We start from the raw sequence: 17612 nt of genomic DNA, 5'->3' as shown, positions 1-17612 counted from the left end.
GCTGTGATGGGCACTGCAATGGGATACATTTATGTACAGCCGGTGGGCTCCAGGGAGCCACCCATGCTGTGGGTGCACACGGAATTCCCATTGCGGAGTTGTACCTGCCTGTGACTATTTATAAAAAAACGCGGTCTGACTGGGGCATGCAGACACCTTGACAGAATGAATAGTGTGTGGCACATAGGTTCCCCATTGCTATGCCCACGTGTGCAGCTCCTGATGGCGGTGGCACAGGATTCTATTTCTCATTGCTTCTGTACAGCATTGTGGGCTATCGCCCCGCCCCTTTTAAAGAGGGTCGCTGCCTAGCCGTGCCAACCCTCTGCAGTGTGTGCCTGCGGTTCCTCCTCATGGCAGACGCACTTATAAATAGACATGAGGTTGGTGTGGCATGAGTGCAGCTGAAGGCTGCGCAGGGACACTTTGGTGTGTGCTGTGGACACTGCGTCGTGCAGGGGGGGGGGTTGGGCAGCATGTAACCCAGGAGAAGTGGCAGCGGAGTGTCATGCAGGCAGTGATTGTGCTTTGTTGGAGGTAGTGTGGTGCTTAGCTAAGGTATGCATTGCTAATGAGGGCTTTTCAGAAGTAAAAGTTGTTGGGAGGGGGGTGGGGCCCACTCTTGCCGCTATTGTGGCTTAATAGTGGGACCTGGGAACTTGAGATGCAGCCCAACATGTAGCCCCTCGCCTGCCCTATCCGTTGCTGTGTCGTTCCCATCACTTTCTTGAATTGCCCAGATTTTCACAAATGAAAACCTTAGCGAGCCTCGGCGATATACAAAAATGCTCGGGTCGCCCATTGACTTCAATGGGGTTCGTTACTCGAAACGAACCCTCGAGCATCGCGATAATTTCGTCCCGAGTAATGAGCAGCCGAGCATTTTGGTGCTCGCTCATCTCTAGTGTTTACCTTTCTTGCCGCTGCATCACACCGTTGACTCATGTTCAATCTGTGTTCTATTAGTATACCCAAGTCTTTTCACATGTGCTGCTGCTTAGCCCAATTCCTCCTATTCTGTATGTGTTTTTTTATTTTTCTTGTCTAAATGTAGAAACTTTGCATTTCCACCTATTAAATACCATTCTGTTAGTTGCTGTCCACTGTTCAAGCTTGTCTAGATCATTTTTAATCCTCTCTTTTCTGTAGTGTTAGTAGTCCCTCCTAGCTTTGTGTTGTCTCCAAATTTGATCAGTTTCCCCTCAATTCCTTCATCTAGATAATTAATAAAAAAATGTTGAACAACACTGGGCCAAGCACAGAGCCTTGTGGTACCCCACCTGAAACCTTCTCCCTGTTAGATGTGTATTTATGACCACTTTTTGAGACTGATCACTCCACCAGTTGTGAATCCACCTAACAGTTGTCTTTTCAATACAATATTTGATCATTTTTTCAGTAAGGATGGCAAGAGATCCTTTGTTAAATTGTTAAGTAAAGTCAAGATATACTATATCTACTGCATTTCCCTGATCAACCCAGTCGGTGATTCTGTCATAGAAGGAAATTAGATATGTCTGGCATGACCTGTTTGTTACAAACCCATGCTGGCTCTGGTTAATTACTCCATTTTCATCCAAGTACTTGCATATGTGCTGTTTAATATTTTTTTCAAAGATCTTTCCCGGTATTGAAGTCAGGCTCAAAGACCAGTAGTTTCCTAGGTCCACCTTCTTCCTGATTTTGAACTTTTACCATTGAGCCATATGGTCACTTGTTACTCCTTTGCTGATAAATGCAAGATTGGTAAGCGTCTCACCACTGGTACCTCAACATGATCATTAGAATAGGAAAAACTCAGACAGAAGGGAACGGTGGGGTGGCATTGTATGATTAACCTTATAAAAATCTATGGAAGATAAGGTGACAGCTGAGTACCATCACTACTCATTTAGGTGTCCACACTCAGTTAACAGCTGTCAGTAGAGCACTCATTCCGCAGTTATTCCTCCTAATAATCATTCAGTCTAAATTCAAGCCAGCGACCAAACGATAATCGTCCACTTTTCACTCATTGTTCATTTTATGCAGGCAAAAAAAACATTGTTGGCTCATTCATTTATCATTCGGTTTAAGCAATGCTCATTCACTCCTTCTCATTCATTTATACAGTGAGTGTGGAAGACTGAATTATTCTGAACGATTTCTTGATTGAATGGGCCAACGATTGTATCTACCTGTTTAAATAGAGTGCACTATTTTGCTCATTCAAACAATAAATCAGCTTGTCTAAAAAGTCTCTAAGCTGCTGTCAGATAACCTATCTCCAGACGAACAAAAGCATAGGGTCCTGAAATCCAGTATTCCCTGATTCTTCTTTCTCCTTTCTTCATCTGTCAGAGGATGATGGTTAGAAGGTCTCCATACATATATAATAGTTGTCTGAATATGGACAAATTCAGATGACCTTACTGTAGTTGTCCATAGGAAGAAGAATGGGAGAAAAGGTCTATCTTATGGATAGATGATAAATGTTAATACTGGAAAATCTCTTGAGAAGGAAGTACTGACATAATATTGGTATAATAATGCCAGAAATACAAGGCTATATGTTGGTAAAGCCATTAATATTTCATGCCAGCATTTAGCTCTGCATTTTGATACGTGCGATGGTCAGAATGAGTCCTGACGTTGCTTCACAATCAAGAAAACATCAAGATTGATCATCCTTATTTTGTAAGATTTACTATAATTTTCAATTTTTTTCTCAGTTCTCAGATTTGTTGTTAACCGATTCAAAAGAATGATTTGTGTAGGCAAATTTAGTACATTTTTTGACCCGGCTTCTGTGCATTCATGGTAACTTAGTGCTTCCCAATCAGTAAACATGACCTTAACTCCACAAAGCTGTTCTAATAGCTGCTCAGCACTTAGTTTAGGCTGCAATGTGGATATTCTATAGTGCTGTTTCCTGGCTATACAATGCACCAGTCAGTTAATTCCTCATGACTCAGGAACTAAGTGTAAAAAGAGCAAATCTTTCTGATATGGTAAACATAACAGGGTTGGGTGGTTGGTGTGAAAACACAGATAACACCAACTATCTATTGATGGACATAACTAAGTCAACATGTGCTACCTAGATAAAGGTAGGAACAGGGTGCTAACTGGAAGGTTTCTGTTGGCTGCTTTTCAGTTACCATAGTTAACTGTGTGAGAACAGCGTTACAATTGTAAAGATTTAGTATGCAGACTTTAACACACATCAAAAGGGTTAAACATATAAAGTCATGCAACACTAGTCTAGATTTATTCTTCACAGGATGAATACACGATATGATCATTTTCTTGAAATCAAATCGTTTAAACAATATAAAAAGAAATTTGAAATGAATTTGTAATTTATTAATTTTTTATTTTGTGTTTTCACATATAAAGTTAATTAATAGAGATGAGCGAGCGTACTCGGAAAAGTACTACTCGCTCGAGTAATTTGCTTTATCCGAGTATCGCTGTGCTCGTCCCAGAAGATTCGTGTGCCGGCACGGAGCGGGGAGCTGCAGGGGAGAGCGGGGAGGAACGGAGGTAAGATCTTTCTCTCCCTCTCTCCCGCCCGCTCTCCCCTGCTCCCCGCTGCGACTCACTTGTCAGCCGCAGCGGCACCCGAATCTTCAGACCCGAGCACAGCGATACTCGGATAAAGCACACTACTCAAGCGAGTAGTGCTTTTCCGAGTACGCTCACTCATCTCTATTAATTAATTATTAAAAGGAAAATAAATAAATGGATCTACGGCCATTTTATTTTGAAAGCACCTAACTTTTCTGTACTTTATGCCAGCAATGATATGACATTGTGGAGTTATAACATCAGTAGTACATGGGAATACATAAAAGTTTGCAATGTATCTTATTGGGGAAATGTAATATCTTTCTCACTTTCTGATAGCCTGTGGTGTTCCTTTCACTACCTGCCTGCGATACCAAGACTGATCACTACAGTAAGAACAGGGTTATCTTCTTCTTGCAAAATTCAGTTTAGTACAGAAGTGCAGTGGCCCAGTTAGCAACTGATCAGAAAGAGGCCTGGGAAATGAACCCCCTACTATTGATGTGAGTAAAAGAGATGAAAAAGGAGGGTGGAGCAAGACCCAGTGAGGGTGGTCGGATATTTCTGGAGTACAAAGTGTTTCCAATGATGGAGTATTTCAAATGATGGAGGTGCTGCCAACCAGATGAAGCTCCACCAGGGTGGGCATAAGTGTAGCAAAAAGAATGTGGAGAAAAACTGGTGTAGGGGCGCAACCCTCTAAGCTACTAGAAGATAAAAGATCCAATATATGATAGTGAAGGCACTTCTTTTTTATTATTTCACAAGATAAAAGCCAGCAATTGAAAACGCGTTTCGGGGATGCACCCCTTCGTCAGTTCGGCTGGATTGGACACAACAGAATGCCTGGGGGTGACACAATCCCAAAGGTGTTTTGGGTGTGCCAGAGGTCCTGTATGTGGCAGGGGGACAGGGTAGAAAGAAGTTCCCCTACTATTGATGACTTGCCCAGAGGATAGGCCATCAATAGGTTACAACTGGACAACCCCTTTAGCATAAGTGCTGCAAACTTCATTGAATAACAGTATGTAAGACATCAATTAAGGTCCGTTTACACCCAGCGATTATCACTCAAAATATGTTCAAACTACCAAAATTGAGTAATAATCTTTATATGTAAACGCGGGCAGCAATGCACTATTTGTTTACTTGTTATTTGCAGCTGGTTTTTAGCCTGCATAAAAACCATCGAGAAGCCTTTCAAAATTTGTTCCATTTGAATGAAATTTGTCCTATCTTTTGAGCGGCTTGCCTACTTGAGGGAAAAGTGTTTGTTTGCCTTGCACGCACAATGAGTACATTCTTTACTCATGCCTGGAGAGGACAATGAAATCCTGCTGGACAGATAACCCCTTGCATAAACACCCAGCCACCTAAGCAAACAAATAATACTGAGTTTAATTTAGCTATTGAGGGAAAACGAGACGATTCAAGCCATCATCTGTACATGTAATTTTATGCAAAATGTCATCAATTCGTTTAGTCTTTTGGCCGTTTTAGCAATAATCAATGCATGTAAAAGGACCTTTAAACAACTGTACAACATTTCATTTTTACTCAGCAACTTTTCACTCTAGTAATTTTCTTTTGTCAATTAGAGTGGTTTTCATTTGCATCATGTCCATTCGAATGCAAAAGTGATCTCTGAAATCTAACCATTTAGCTCTACTGCTGTGCCTGTCATCTCAGCTTCCGCAGTGCACTGCCCTTTGCTAACTGGGAACTGGATTTTGTAGATAGCTTTAGACATCACTGGAGGGGAAAATGTGATGTTACTTAAACTCATTACAAATTAAGTAAAGAAAATTAATTGAAAGGTTAAATATTGTTTTCCTTTACTATTGAAGTAAAACAACATAAGTACAACATAAAACACATTGACATTTTTATCACATTTATTGGTTTAAAACAATATGTAAAGTAAGCATAACAAAAAAGGCATTTTTTAAAAACTTATATGGAAAACAGAAATCTCATCTGTACTGTAAAACGACATAAAGTGAAATCTATCTTTTGACCTCTCAGATGCTAGGGTAAATGGGATACCAGTTAGAGTTTTCTATATGAATTATACAAAATTACAAAACATAACATAAAAAAGGTTATCCACTCCGAAAACGTTTTTGAAAACCTGTCCATAGTGCTCACCTCACCCGATCTCCTGCTACTTCCTTTCCAGTGGTACTCCCCAGTTACTGCTGTAGTAGCAATGATGTCTGAAGAATAGACCATGTGACCACAACAGCAAATCACTGGCCAAGGTTAGCTGTAGCGGTCACATGTTCTATTGTTAGCTGCAATGGCAATATGTCCCTGTTCTCGGTGATGCCATCTCTGCAGCAGGAAGTAGAGAGCAGTAAAGGACTGGACATTGTCAGGATGGTAGGAGTGGGGATTGGGCAGTATGGCTTTTTTATGTTTTTCCACCACCTAAGCTGGTTTTTAAAAAAGTGTGGGGCCTACACAACCCCTTTACCAATATATTATTGCATAGGAATGTAGGCCTGCTTCTTTACAAACACTAATATTCATTGTATGAAAATGTAGTCTTGGATAAGGCAAGTGTGATTGTGGCTGTGTGAGCAAATTGTTTCTAGAGTTCTCACTGATCTATAATGGCAGTCTTAATGTCAAAAAAGGTAACCTATTTAAAGGAGTTGTCTAGGACTTTTACTATTGATAACCTACCCTGAGGAATTGATGACCCATCCCAAGAAGGATCAACTATTGATGGTCTATCCAGAGGAATCCAATGAGAGGTGTGCCTATAGTACCAAACTGGCAGGGACATAACTATAGTGGGTGCAGTGGATGCTGTTGCACCCAGGCCCCAGAACCTCAGAAGACCCATAAAGTCTCTCTTCTTCTCCATATACGTAGATGGGTACCATAAAAGAGGCATCATAGTTGTGGGGCCCTATTATAGACTTTGCAGCTAGCCCAGCAGCTTCAAGCTACACTAGTGCAAGTTGGGCTACTGAAATACGGACAATGCCATCTGCTTCCAGCACTGTACACACTGACAGCAGGGCTGGTGATCTTCTAATCGGTGGGGATCACAAGTGTCGGATCCCCACTAATCAACTATTGATGACTCATCCTTAGGATGGGTCATCAATTGTAAAAGTTCTGCACAACCCTCTTTAAAATAGATTTCCCCTATGAGTTTGTAGACCTCCTTAAAATTATGGGTATTTAATATTAAATAACAATTATTTTTTTTCAAAAACTGAAAAAAATTCTGTATTCTTATGAAATGCGGTTTAAGCAAAAAATTGCAAATAGATAAATGAAGAATGATTACTTATTGGTGGCAAGGGTACCATTAGAATTTTGTTTTCTTCCTCGGCTACGTCGACAGCATAGAAATGCTTTAGAATGCTATCTCCTCTCCAATATTTATGTTAACATGGAAAGGTACAGGGCTTTTTGAAATGAAATCCATCTTTATTCAAAGAAGAGGAGTAGAATTGCAAATTAAATTGTACTGATATTCCATAGAACCTTAAACTGGCACAACTCGCTGATTGTATATGGCAATAAAACCCCAGAAAACTCAGTGTTTTGCTTTCAAAATGCAATAGAAATGTTTTCTCAATGCTCCTTTCCTGCTTTTCTATAAAATCTCATAGTACGTTGACAGTCTGTAAAATCAGAATTTATGCCTTCTTTAACTCCCTGGGAGAAATGCACTTGAGTAAAGTCTGCAGAAGTTAAACCAGCAAGAAACTGAATAGAGATGTACAGGGCACCTAAATGTGAACCACTTCATTGAAAAGCTCTAAAAACCTTTTAAATTCCCTTCCCTGCTTTGAACGTACATTGCAACATTTCCATCTTTATAGATTTGACCACCTGTATTAGAAGGTATATTTTTTATCATGTATAGAAACTTTTTAGAAGTTTTGAGAATTTAATAAAAGTAGCCCCCCCCCCCATCATAATAGAAGAAAAATCATAAGTTGGACACCTCTCTGATGATTCGCCATAAAATTTTGATGCATCTGATAGGGCTGAAGTTCTCTCACTTTACATATTTAGAAGTCATATTCTACATATTTGTTGGTGAGGAATACAAGAGTAGCGGTCAGACTGGAGGCCTTTTAACATGGTGGCATCGATAGCTACCATGTTCATAAGACTGTGAAAACTCAACTCAATGGTGGCTTATTGTAGAAAGCTTTGGCAAAGCTGGTTGAGTATGGCTGCAGAGTGGCTCCAGTTATACCTAGTAAAGTTGGATGGGCCTATGAAAAATCTATTACTAGTCAAAAATATGGATGTTTTATCTGTTTTTATGCTTTATTGTATATACAGTATTTTAGAGCCAGAAATAACAATAGTAAAAAAATACTCATAGATATATTTTATCCTAGCAAAACATTCTAACAAAAATTCAACTGCCATACTGTTCTGTTAACCCTACCCAGCTTGTAGTAATGCCGTGTCAATGTGATACGGTCAGTAGTGGTTGGTGCAGTGGGATCATGTAGAGGCAAAAGTGTTATCATATTGTTACACTATGTCCATTATGACCACTCATACACAAGATAGCTATTGGCCACTCATTTGACCAACAGCTATCTTTGCCGATCCTCCCCATAGAAATGCACACCAATATGCAAATATAGTGAGACAGACATCTCTAGAAGAGGATTATCTTTGGAGCAGAAAAGGATCCAACTGTTGAAATTCAGCTTCCTGATCCTTATCATCTCCAACATGTATTGTCGTGGAAGAGTAAGGTGGACCTCATGCACATTAGATGATCAGCTGATCCTGCTGCAGTTGGCAGGTTCAGCTGATTTATGTCCAATGTGTATGGCCACCCTTAGACTTGGTCCATGTTTAAGACATCTGTACGTACATTGATTTTGTATTGACTATTACAATAAACAGCTTTGATGGTCTAGGCCTAGAATAAGGATTTTTTTATGTGTAGCTAAAAATATATACAAATACCATAATTGTACTAAAGTTGTGGTAACATATAGGATTTAAGTTTCTGACCTATGCAAATAAAAAAGTCCAAGTCCAAAACAAACTTCAAGCACTCAATTAGTTCCGGTGCTCACTTTGAATATTATTGAAGCAGCACGCATTTGCGACCACTGTTATTTTGATTTAGATGTACTCCAGATGACTATTCTCTGGATTGGTGGGGGTCCCAGCCGTCAGACCCCCACCAATCAGCAGGTTTTTACCTACTCTGTGTATAGGGAATCATTTATTTTGGTGAGACAGCCCCTTTAACTTGTTGCGCAGTTTGAGACTTTTTGCAGGGTGATGTTGCTTGGAACAGGGCTCTTTGATTTGCATCTTACGTAGTATGTCACTATAGATAAATGGGGTCATTCACAAAGTTACACATAGTCATATTTTGTAGGGTAGCTCTTGCCATCCTCGCTGCGTCGGGACTCATTGTAAATCGATTTCTTGCTTTTATCTTCATACACCGATGCCTTGTAACCTGCACTTTTGGAAGGTACATGGTAGGAAACAGCTTTGTAACTGTAGACAAATTAGAGATGAGCATGATTATATTGAATTATACATAAACTTGAAGCAAGGTAAAGTCCCCTGGAGTCATGATTGACTCCTTGGGTAATGTCACATGGTAACATTTTCTAGACAGACTATTTTTGTGGGGTGGTTTCTCATTGCCCTCCCCAGTCATCTTTTTACCCCCCAGCAAGCTGGGTACTCATTTTACCAGCCTCGGAAGGATGGAAGGCCCCGTGAACCACACAGGGATTGAACCTTCAACCTTCAGATCGTGAGCGAGAGCTTAGGAATGCATTTCTGATGCCCTAACACTCTCCACAAGGCTCATGAGGCACACAAGGCTGAAAAAAAAAATTGAAGTATGTATACTATAATGATATGGACAATCAATGAAATACAGAATTGTTCAAATGAGGAAAATAGTTGGCATCAGATATGAAGAACATAAAGTAGTCCAGGCATATCATCATTCAGAACTCTTTATCAGTGTAATGTGAATTGCTTGGCTTGACCCAATCAGTCTGCTCATACCACATCATGTTCATTACTTTTGAGGCAAGCAGCTGTGACTTAGGAGGAGAGACAGAGTTCCCGATGGCCTGACAGATTTATTATGTCTCTTGCCTTCTTGAAACTGGTGTGAATTATAGCATAAATGTATGTCAACTCATAGCTGGCATCATTTATTGCTATCTAAAACCCAGCAGTTGTCTGAATTCAAATGGGCATCTGATACCTGTATTTAAACAGATTACAGGCCATAGATGCAATGGACAGGAGGGTACCCATTGACGTCTATGGGAGAATGTTGTGGTCTTACTCTGTGACCTGTACAGAGATCATTCTGCAGGAAAGGGAAGAAGTTGAACTGTGACCATAGCCTATTACGAATCCGGTGTTACTTATATATAGTTGTTACAGTTCATTATAATCCTGCCTGTGATGATCCTGAGATGACTGCTGAAAAGTTTTCTCTTTAGAACAGGAAGTGTTAATAAAGATTGTGACATCAAAAATAAAAAATATATATATTTAAACATATGTCTAGCTAAAAATCTATTTGTACAAGAGGTCATTTTCTGATGACATATTCCCTCTTACTGTCCATATTATGGATGTAGCACTTTGGACCGCCCACAGTTTCACTGATCTAAATTTACAACACCAAAGTAAGAGCAAATTCATTAAGAAGAAATAAATTAACTCAACTTACGTGGTTTCCTCAGGCATTAGACCTCGGCATGCTATGCACATCATGATTCCACCAATTACTGTAATACCACCAGCAACCCATCCAACAAACAGAGCAGACCCAAAGGTGTATCTACAATACAAGAACATTATATCTAGTGTTAGGATCAATTCCTACAGCTTTATAGACCAATGTATGTTCAGGTAGAGAAAAGGCCAAGAACCACTAAAAGTTATTTTAGCGTATTCCTTTAAGATCCTGGAACATGTACTTAATTATGTCCTAAATATATCATAAATGTAAAGAATGTGGTAATTAAATCTCACAATTACCTTGTTTGAAGAGTCTGCATACCTCCCATACCTCCCATGCCACTGATAGCTCCACCTGAATACATGCTACTGGTGGTCATCCAGAAGTTGGTCACCAGCATATTAGCAAATACAGACACCCCAATTATAGAGCAAAGACCTTCAAAAGATCAAAAATCATAGCATTAATTATTATTAATTATAACTAATATCAACATTATTAATGTTCCTAGAGATAGTAATGGAAAATGCGAAAATATATTTGTGGAAAGAATAGAAACTAGATAGAAAGTGCATCTCAGATAGAAAATGCCAGAACATGTAGGGGTCAGTTTCTCCACATTGAGTATAAAATAAACTATTGTTGTAAATGGCATTGAAATAGTTTCCCTTTTGGTTCTATATTTTCACCACTCCTACTTTATATGGTAAGAACTTTTGCTTTCGTTACACGATAGATGGGTCTACATTAGAGATGAGCGAGCGTACTCGGAAAAGCACTACTCGCTCGAGTAATGTGCTTTATCCGAGTATCGCTGTGCTCGTCCCTGAAGATTCGGGTGCCGGCACGGAGCGGGGAGCTGCAGGGGAGAGCGGGGAGGAACGGAGGTAAGATCTTTCTCTCCCTCTCTCCCGCCCGCTCTCCCCTGCTCCCCGCTGCGACTCACCTGTCAGCCGCAGCGGCACCCGAATTTCCAGGGACGAGCACAGCGATACTCGGATAAAGCAAATTACTCGAGCGAGTAGTGCTTTTCCGAGTACGCTCGCTCATCTCTAGTCTACATGCCTTTCTACAACTGTATTTACATTGCAAGTAATAATGTATCGAACGCTAATTTGGTCACATGAAACAATATTCTACAAACATATGTCATTATTTCGCACTCCTAATGTTATTGATAACAGTTTTAAACCTATAGAGCTACAATGCTTATGCATTGACTATGGAAATGGATACTCAATTTCTTCCTTCAAAAATAACATTTGACAATTTTGACAATTTTTAAAGCTTAACTCAATAAAAACATCGAGAAAAGTGGGAGTCGCTAAGGAGTGTCATGTAATCTACCATGCTTTGACACAAATCATCGGAGTATATGTTCACTATCCACTAAGTGGAGTAAGAGTGTAATATGCCCCACAGTTTATGCCAGAAACGTTGTATCATTTTTATGTCTTCACATGTATGTGTCTTACAAGACTATATCCCACAGTAACTTTACTGTTGAATATTAAGATGATTTCGTTTTCTTGAACAGTATTAATATTTTGGAATAAATTAATGAAGATATTTAGTATCATTTTGGCTTTATGTTTTTGTGCGTTTCCTTTTAATTTGATAATTTGATTGGATAAATAGTCCATAAAAGTCAGACTCAATAGGGAGAATGTGACAGATTTGTAATTCGAATTTCTCAGAGAAAAGGAGATACCCGAGAGAGGGCTAGAGCAGTGTTTCTCAACTCCAGTCCTCAAGGCACCCCAACAGGTCATGCTTTCAGGATATCCTATGGTAAGAGCACCTGTGATAATGTCTGAGGCACCGACAATATTTATATCACCTGTGCAATACTGAAGAAATCCTGAAAACATGACCTGTTGGCGGTCCCTGAGGACTGGAGTTGGGAAACACTGGGCTAGACACACTGAGGCCTTAGTCACACAGGCGTTTTTTCGCGCGATTTGCGCATCACATGACGGATGCGCATGCGCAAATCGCGTGACCGGCGCCGAAAAATCGGCCGAAAAAACGCCCGAAAATCTGCTCCTAGCCGCGTTTCATTAGAAACGGGCCGGAGCTGTCCAGCGCATTGCATTCAATGGAGCCGGCAATACAGCCGGCTCCATTGAAAGCAATGCGCTGCGGGCGAGCCCAGGATGAATTGTCAGGAAGGGCTTAAATATATAAGCCCTTCCCTGCAATTCATCCTAAAATGTGTTCAAATAAAAAAAAATTGTATACTCACCTTTCCGCTGCAGCCGGAGTTCTGCCACGGCCGCTGTCAGTTCTCCTGAACTGCTTCTCGGCACTATTCAGCCGGCGGGGCTTTAAAATCCCCGCCTGCTGAATGAGTTGCCTCTGATTGGTCACAGCCTGACCAATCAGAGGCAGGTTTCACTCACACACCCATTCATGAATTCATCAATGGGTGAGTGACTGCTGCCTCTCATTGGCTCAGCGGGACCAATCAGGGGCAGCTCCCGCTGAGCCAATGAGAGGCAGCAGTCACTCACCCATTCATGAATTCATGAATGGGTGTGTGAGTGAAACCTGCCACTGATTGGTCAGGCTGTGACCAATCAGAGGCAGATCATTCAGCAGGTGGGGATTTTAAAGCCCTGAATAGTGCCGAGAAGCAGTTCAGGAGAACTGACAGCGGCCGCGCAGAACTCCGGCTGCAGCGGAAAGGTGAGTATACAATTTTTTTTTATTTTAACACATTTTAGGATGAATTGCAGGGAAGGGCTTATATATTTAAGCCGTTCCCGACAATTCATCCAGCGCTCGCCGGCAGCCCATTGCTTTCAATGGAGACGGTTGTATTGCCGGCTCCATTGAATTCAATGGGCAAACATCGTTCTTCTCTGCCACAGCTGTTACAGCTGTGGCAGAGGAGAATGATTTGACTACTATATGTTCTCAATGGGGTCGGCGCTGCTGCCGCCGGCCCCATTGAGCGCATATAGAGAAGAGAACAGGAATCGCAGATCGCACATAGGTGCGATCTGCGATTTCTGTTCTATAATTTATCGGACGAGCGCATAAAAAGCGCTCATGTGTCTGATACCATTGCAAAGCAATGGTTTTATAAAATCGCCGGACGCATGCGCATGCGCAAATCGCAGCTAAAAACGCCCGTCTGACTAAGCCCTTATTCTGACATTCACAATGGCATTGTACCTCAAGTGATTTGGTACGCCAAACCAAAATCTGTAACAGCCCCCCACCTACTATGTGTCATTTATAATAGTGGTGTTTTTATTGTGACATAGAAGCTCTAGACTTCATCAGTCACCAGGGCCCAGGTACAATTGTTCTCTCTGCACCCCCAGTAGATGCTTACACCCCTGCAAATGCAATCTATTTAATGAACACCTTGGGATCTGGTCAGTGCTTCCTTGAAGATAACAAGATCCATCACAACTACTGTAAGGATCAGTCAGCTGTAAGTACTCAGCAGTGGAACATTTTGTAGTGGTTTTCCTGAGTTAAAAATCTTGGCAACTGCTGATCAGAGAACTATTTGTTAAGTCAGTAAGCTTATTTAAGCAATCATTTTATTTTTTTAAATTTATGATTCCTAAATAAACTCTACAGCATCTCTTCTAATAGTCACACTTTATACTTCTGCTAACTTAAGGCCCATTTACACATAACGATTATCGTTCAAAATTAGTTTTTACAATACCCGAAAATGAGCAATAATTGTTACATGTAAACGCGGGCATTGGGCACTTTTTGTTTGAAAGATGATTTTAAGATGAACTTAAAATCCATCGTTTAGCTACTGCAGATAAAGTGTCTCTCAATAGACCACAGGCTGTTATCTCCACGGGCAGTGGCAGAAAACATTGTAATCTGCTAGCAGTCGTGAGCAGAACCATGTTGCTGCTCGCACAGCTGGGCATGTGATTAATCACACACTGGACTCTGCAAACAGCTCCTGGAGGCACTTTTATGTGCAGATGAAGATGATAAAGTGTTAATGACCATTAATTGCCATTAACACTTTATACAAATAGGTTGCAAAATCTTTCAAATTTTTCAGTCATTTGAAAGATTACTTTTGCATGTAAATGGGCCTTTATACATGTATAATTATTGCCAATAATTACAGACATCCTTTCTGTGAAAAGGGTCTGGTCTGTTGAATGTGCATAACACCAGAAAGCCCTAACCATAGAGAAAGAGGGCAGAGGATATCATTTCTCACCTGCAACAATGAACATTACTCCAGAAGTCAGGGTGATATTGGCTTTGGCAGCATCTTCCATGCTTCCAATCCTGATACATTTCAAAGCAAAGATGGAAATGAGCAAACCAATCGCTCCAAGTACAATTCCTACAATCATCAAAGCTCTGCATGCCTGGAACATAGCTGTAATGAGAAAGACAATATGATCACTTGAGAGTCTTTAGATATTCACTATGTGACTATAAATAATAGCTAAAAGTAATCTTTGTAGAAATTAAAGGAGTTTTCTGGGAACATAAATTCCCCCATTGATCTTTACTTCCGGCTGCAGCAGTGATGGCACCCCGACAATCAAATTTGTGACCGCTGCAGCTAATCACTGGCTGAGGTGTCTCTCATGTCAGTAATGTAGTCTCTTGCTTAGTACAGCTGAAAGTGAAAACCAGCGGCGGACCAGACACAAGGTGACCGATCTTGCTGAGAAATTGGGTGAGGCTAGTATGGCTGCTGTTATCTTCTTAAGCAGGCCCGAGCAGGTTTGCATTTTCTGTCCCCAGGTCACCCCTGTAATACCGTAAGATGACTTCCCCGAAGGTTTTAGAATGTTAGAACACTTCATCAAAAATTGGTTCTATAGAAAAATAAGAAATAAGTATGGCTCTACTCTACTCTCAGCATTAAGTTCATTTTTCTTCTCATGTAATTTTTTTTGCTTCCTGCATAAAATTTTCACTACTGTATTTCACTCTCCACATCAGTGATTGTTAACTGCACCTCACTTTGAGTAGAGTTGTGCCCTCTTGTCAATTTTTATACTACCCTACAAAGCCTTTGTCATTTTTTTTAAAATTTATTCTACAAAATAACTACTTAATAATCTACATTAATATAACTATTGTAGACATCTATGTGCTAATATATTTTGGGTAGAATTATTGAGGTGCATGCTGAGTATACAGTGGTTGGATATGGTCCCCGAATTATAATATAGCAGAGTTTCTTTTATCCAATACTAAGATTCAGTTGAATGCCCTAGCCCTGTATCTAAATACCCTTACCAAGACATAGTTGCCTGTTAGCACCCGAAGCTTGGGTTAATATGATCTATCACTCTCTAATTGTTTCTACTGTCAACCTAGATACTATTAAAGCATTATAGTTAGAGATGAGCGAGTATACTCGCTAAGGCACATTACTCGAGCGAGTAGTGCCTTAGCCGAGTATCTCCCCGCTCGCCTCTAAAGATTCAGGGGCCGGCGGGGGGGGGGGGGGGGGGGGGCGGGGAGCGGCAGGGGAGAGCGGGGAGGAACTGAGGGGAGATCTCTCTCTCCCTCTCTCCCCCCCGCTCCCCACCACAACTCACCTGTCACCCGCGCCGGCCCCCGAATCGCTCGAGTAATGTGCCTTAGCGAGTATACTCGCTCATCTCTAATTATAGTGTTTGAAGAATAGTAGTCATTCTTAGGGTGACCATATACAATAGATGTATATTGGGCGAATAGGCCTATTCTGCCTATATCTAATGTGTATAGGGACCTCCCGACCCTCCTTGAATGTCTAGCAGAATTTCCAACAAGAATGCCTAGCAGTACATTTCTCCCTATATTCAGAATACATGCATGTTCGGAAGAGTGTGGGGTGTTTGGTCATGCTGTTGTTGTACTTCTTTTAGTATTTTTATTAATAATCGAATTGCTGTGATTTTTTTTAGTTTTACTGTTTTGTTTTGAACTGTGAAAGGAGTCATAAATGACTCCCATGGCAATTCTAGTGTTAAGACATTATTAGCTCCCCCATCTATGGTACAATGTATAAAGACCAATGAATATCACTCACTAAATATAAAAGCAATAAGAAATGGTAAAGTAAATTTTTCTAAGAAGGGGATTATTCCGTTACCATGAAAACAATCATTAAAATATATCTAAGTACAGCCTTTGTATAAGAAAAGACCGATCATTCCTATAACAGCTCCACTATTCATGGGCAGGGTGTGGAAGGCATTGAAATGATTCATATATCTGATAAGGTCCAAGCACACCTGAATCACTGGTGATAAGATGTGTTCTACTTAGAACAAAAGGGCAAATTCACAACCAAGGCGCTTTTTTTTATCAGCACTTGAAAGCCGATCAAATAAACGCCATTTTTTTCTACTTTGAATAAAGAACATGTCTTCATATTTCATATTTTTATCCAATATTCTTCAATGTCAACCTTATACAATAGTCCGTTCGGATAATAGTCTTAATACATGTGAAGTACCGTTTACCCACTTCAATATTTTAGTTCGGACTATGCCAATTCTTTTCACGACACCTAATCATGTTAGTAGTATGACTAGTACTACAAATGATCCGAAACAGAATACTGTATATTAATACATAATTGCGATGCAGTAGTAATAAAATATGAATATTGTGCAAAAAGTTATTCATGCAATGCTTCAAAAAGTAACCAAGTAACCTAAGCTGTCTTAAAAGCATCTGAAAGACATATTTGGCCGGTCCATATAAAGTGTCACTTTAATCCTAAACCATTCTCTTTAAAAAAATCTCAATCTCAAATATATTTTAGATCACATATTAGCTTAATGTTAAAGAAATAAAAAAAATCTACAAATAGTATTAAAAATATAATAGAACCTGGTAGCCCAAGAATGGTAAAGTAGGGTCGGCACTCTGTGAATCCAGAGCTTTCTCGTACGCAGCTCCTCCATAGTCCCTGGTACTGAAACACTGCGGTAACTGGGTTATCGTAGAGGTCCTGTGTACTCCACATATCCAGACATGTGGATACAATGATGCCAGCAAAGCCCAGGGCTGACACTACAAAGCCCATCGTTTGGCACATTGTTGTTGACATGGTTGAGAGCTGTTGGAGGTTCCAGCTGGTTCTGTGTGCTTCTTCTGGTCTACTGGAATCCCATGCTGAAGGACAATTATAACCTCCTCTCCCTGCTGCCTGCTTTGTTTGCTCAATATGTTTTCATAAGATATCGCAGTTTCGCCCTCATTGTGGGTAGTGCATGGTCGAGTTTCACATGACACAACGCAATACAAAGATATGGCCAGTAGGTAGGGGAAATGATAACAACTGAACCACACAGTTATGGCATCATGGTAGGAACCATTATCA

General features: G+C 40.4%; 1 protein-coding gene across 1 annotated transcript; it reads right to left on the bottom strand.

Moving 5' to 3' along the window:
• Nucleotides 1–7487: 7487 nt before the first annotated feature.
• CLDN18 (claudin 18) lies at nucleotides 7488–17369 on the bottom strand. The gene is made up of 5 exons (XM_066589298.1): nucleotides 17120–17369; nucleotides 14493–14657; nucleotides 10579–10717; nucleotides 10268–10378; nucleotides 7488–9060 (listed from the first exon to the last, which is right to left on the bottom strand). Exons 1-5 carry the CDS (start codon nucleotides 17337–17339, stop codon nucleotides 8913–8915), a joined length of 783 nt encoding a protein of 260 aa, XP_066445395.1. The 5' UTR covers nucleotides 17340–17369; the 3' UTR covers nucleotides 7488–8912.
• Nucleotides 17370–17612: the final 243 nt, after the last annotated feature.

The sequence above is a fragment of the Eleutherodactylus coqui genome, chromosome 1 (genome assembly GCF_035609145.1).
Source record: "Eleutherodactylus coqui strain aEleCoq1 chromosome 1, aEleCoq1.hap1, whole genome shotgun sequence".
Classification (NCBI taxonomy): domain Eukaryota; kingdom Metazoa; phylum Chordata; class Amphibia; order Anura; family Eleutherodactylidae; genus Eleutherodactylus; species Eleutherodactylus coqui.
The sequence above is the reverse complement of the archived record's forward strand: the minus strand, read 5'-3'. Positions and strand labels throughout refer to the sequence as shown.